Source organism: Cimex lectularius, unplaced genomic scaffold (genome assembly GCF_000648675.2).
Source record: "Cimex lectularius strain Harlan isolate CLEC.00 unplaced genomic scaffold, Clec_2.1 scaffold773, whole genome shotgun sequence".
Classification (NCBI taxonomy): domain Eukaryota; kingdom Metazoa; phylum Arthropoda; class Insecta; order Hemiptera; family Cimicidae; genus Cimex; species Cimex lectularius.
The window spans coordinates 1-2462 of record NW_019393281.1 but is presented as its reverse complement, the minus strand read 5'-3'; the positions used below and the strand labels follow the sequence as shown (position 1 = coordinate 2462).

The following is a 2462-nucleotide window of genomic DNA, read 5'->3' as shown; positions in this document are numbered from 1 at the left end:
AAAATGATTAACTTCAAATATAATTGATCTATGTTTATACAAATTTTTAGGTGTCAATGGTGGGTTCCACAAGAGCTAGTACAGCAAAGGGCTATTTTAATCCAATTAGAGAGAGAAGAAATCTCCATATAGTAAAATATGCAGAAGTAATGAAGTTTGTTTTTGAAGAAAATACTCTACAGGAGGAGAAAAAGAGAGTCCAAGGTGTAATTTTTAGACACAATGGAGTCAAGAAATATGTGGAAGCTTCAAAGGAAGTTATTATTTCTGCTGGAGCCATTAACACACCAAAATTATTAATGCTCCCAGGAATCAGACCTAAAAATCATCTTCGTGCCCTTGGCATACCTGTAATTGCCGATTTGCCAGTAGGAAACAATTTACAAGATCATTTGTGTGTACCTGTGTACATGCAAGTGAACAAACATGTTGGAATAAGAGATGAAGAAGTGTTTTCAAGAAAAGCAATTGTGAGATACACAAAGAATAAGAATGGGCCGCTGATAACAAATGGATACAAAGCGATAGTGTTCATTAGCGTATTCGATTCTAAATCTCTTCTGTCAAACATTGAATGGCATCTCATATCTTTCAGGATATTTGTTGCTGAAAATCCCGCCAAAATCGAAGAAAATGTTGTCACCCCTATTGTAAATATCAACCCTTCCAGCTAAGGAACAATCAGACTAAATATGCTTACACCAGAAGGTCCTCCTTTAATTGATACAAACTATCTAGGAGCAGATGTGGACATGTTGATTCTTAGAAGAGGAATACAATTTCTTCTCGACTTCTTTAGCACACCTACTTTGGCTTCTCTTGAACCTTAGATTTATTTCAAAGAATTTGGCAACTGCATCCAGTTCAAATATATGACTGATGATTTAATAGACTGTATCATTAGTCAGTACTCGGCAACTCTGTACCATCCGGTTGGTACAACTAAAATGGGTCCAAAATCAGATCCGACTTCAGTAGTCAGCCCTGAACTGATAGTCCATGGATTTGAAAATCTTTGAGTCATCGATGCTTCAATAATGCCAAAAATCACAAGAGGAAATGCAAATGCACCAACAATAATGATTGCAGAAAAAGGAGCTGATATTATTAAATTAAACTACCAAACAAATACTAATTAAAAGTCAGTTAATGTTAAACGTAAAACCAAAATATGTTATTAGTTTAAAATTTTGTCATAATCAAATGCAAGAAAAAAAAGATATATTTTTACATCATTTGTAAAGTTGTCAATTGCATAAAATGTATTCATCACATGTTTAAATGTATAATTACGTAACTCAGGGTGTGTTTATTAAAGGTAGGCAATGTTTATATTAAATTCAATTAATTAAGGTTTTAAGTTGAGATAAAACGTCAATGTCATGAGCGGGATTCGAACCCACGACCTTCGGCTTGATACGCCGCTACTCTAACTCTTGAGCTATCGTGACTTTGGAATCCCGCTTGTGACATTGACTTTTTATCTCAACTTAAAACATTAATTAATTGAATGTTATTAATTGGTCAAGCGGACCATGAAAAATAGTGAGTGTATATTAAAGTACAATTATGTAAGTACAAAGTACAATTATGCAAGTAATATTTTGTGCATGTATTTTTAGTCTATAATTTTGGTAAATGATAGGAAATTTTTTTTTTCTTTTGAATGTTTATAAAATAATACGATACTAATACATACAAAACATTTGAATCTTGATATATACTATAGAAAAAATTCCATTTCATAAAATCATCATGTATATCAATTAAATGTAAAATAAATAATGGAAAAGTGATCTTTAAAATTAATAGGATTATTCTTTTATTATTCAAATTTAAAATTTTTATGAACAAACTTGTTTGTAATTAATTAGCAATATTTCAATTGTTACTATATCCACTATTGTCAATTGGGTATCTTAGGGTGTGTTTACTAAAGGTAAGCATTTTTTATATTAAAGTACAATTATATAAGTACAAATTAGAATTTTATACAATTGTAAAGCTTGGTTGATCTTAGCTTATTAGGACTACTGAAATTTGAATTGCTAACCAGTGTATTTTTTTATTCAGGTGATGTAACTGGCTTTTCCTTCACCTCAGTAAACTTTTTGTAATGAATTTTTTTCCGTCTATAATTGAAACTAATCAAATATATTGTTCCCATTAATTAATATTATTATGACTTACTGGTTGATGATTGTTTAAGTTTGATACGTTGAGATTGAAATTAGAAACTCCTTAATTAATCCCTAAATAATATAAGAAAAAATCCTAACTTTTTGGATTTGCAGTTACATCCCATGTGATTATAAAAAATAGTTGATTACTTGTTGATCAAATTACTAAAATTTACTAAAATTGAAGTATATCTATTTTATAAATAAGCCTAAATTATTATATTACAATTATAATACATATTTATTACATTAGAAGAGAAGAATTATCAGAAAAAGAGAAAG

General features: G+C 29.7%; 1 protein-coding gene across 1 annotated transcript; it reads left to right on the top strand.

Moving 5' to 3' along the window:
- Positions 1-54: 54 nt before the first annotated feature.
- On the top strand, positions 55-1318 carry LOC106666084 (L-sorbose 1-dehydrogenase-like). The gene has a single exon (XM_014392975.2). The coding sequence runs from the start codon at positions 57-59 to the stop codon at positions 672-674; it is 618 nt and encodes a 205-aa protein (XP_014248461.2). The 5' UTR covers positions 55-56; the 3' UTR covers positions 675-1318.
- Positions 1319-2462: the final 1144 nt, after the last annotated feature.

Bases quoted from the DNA above. Each gene is read 5' to 3' on its own strand.
- LOC106666084 (XM_014392975.2), top strand. From the start codon at position 57: ATGGTGGGTTCCACAAGAGCTAGTACAGCAAAGGGCTATTTTAATCCA.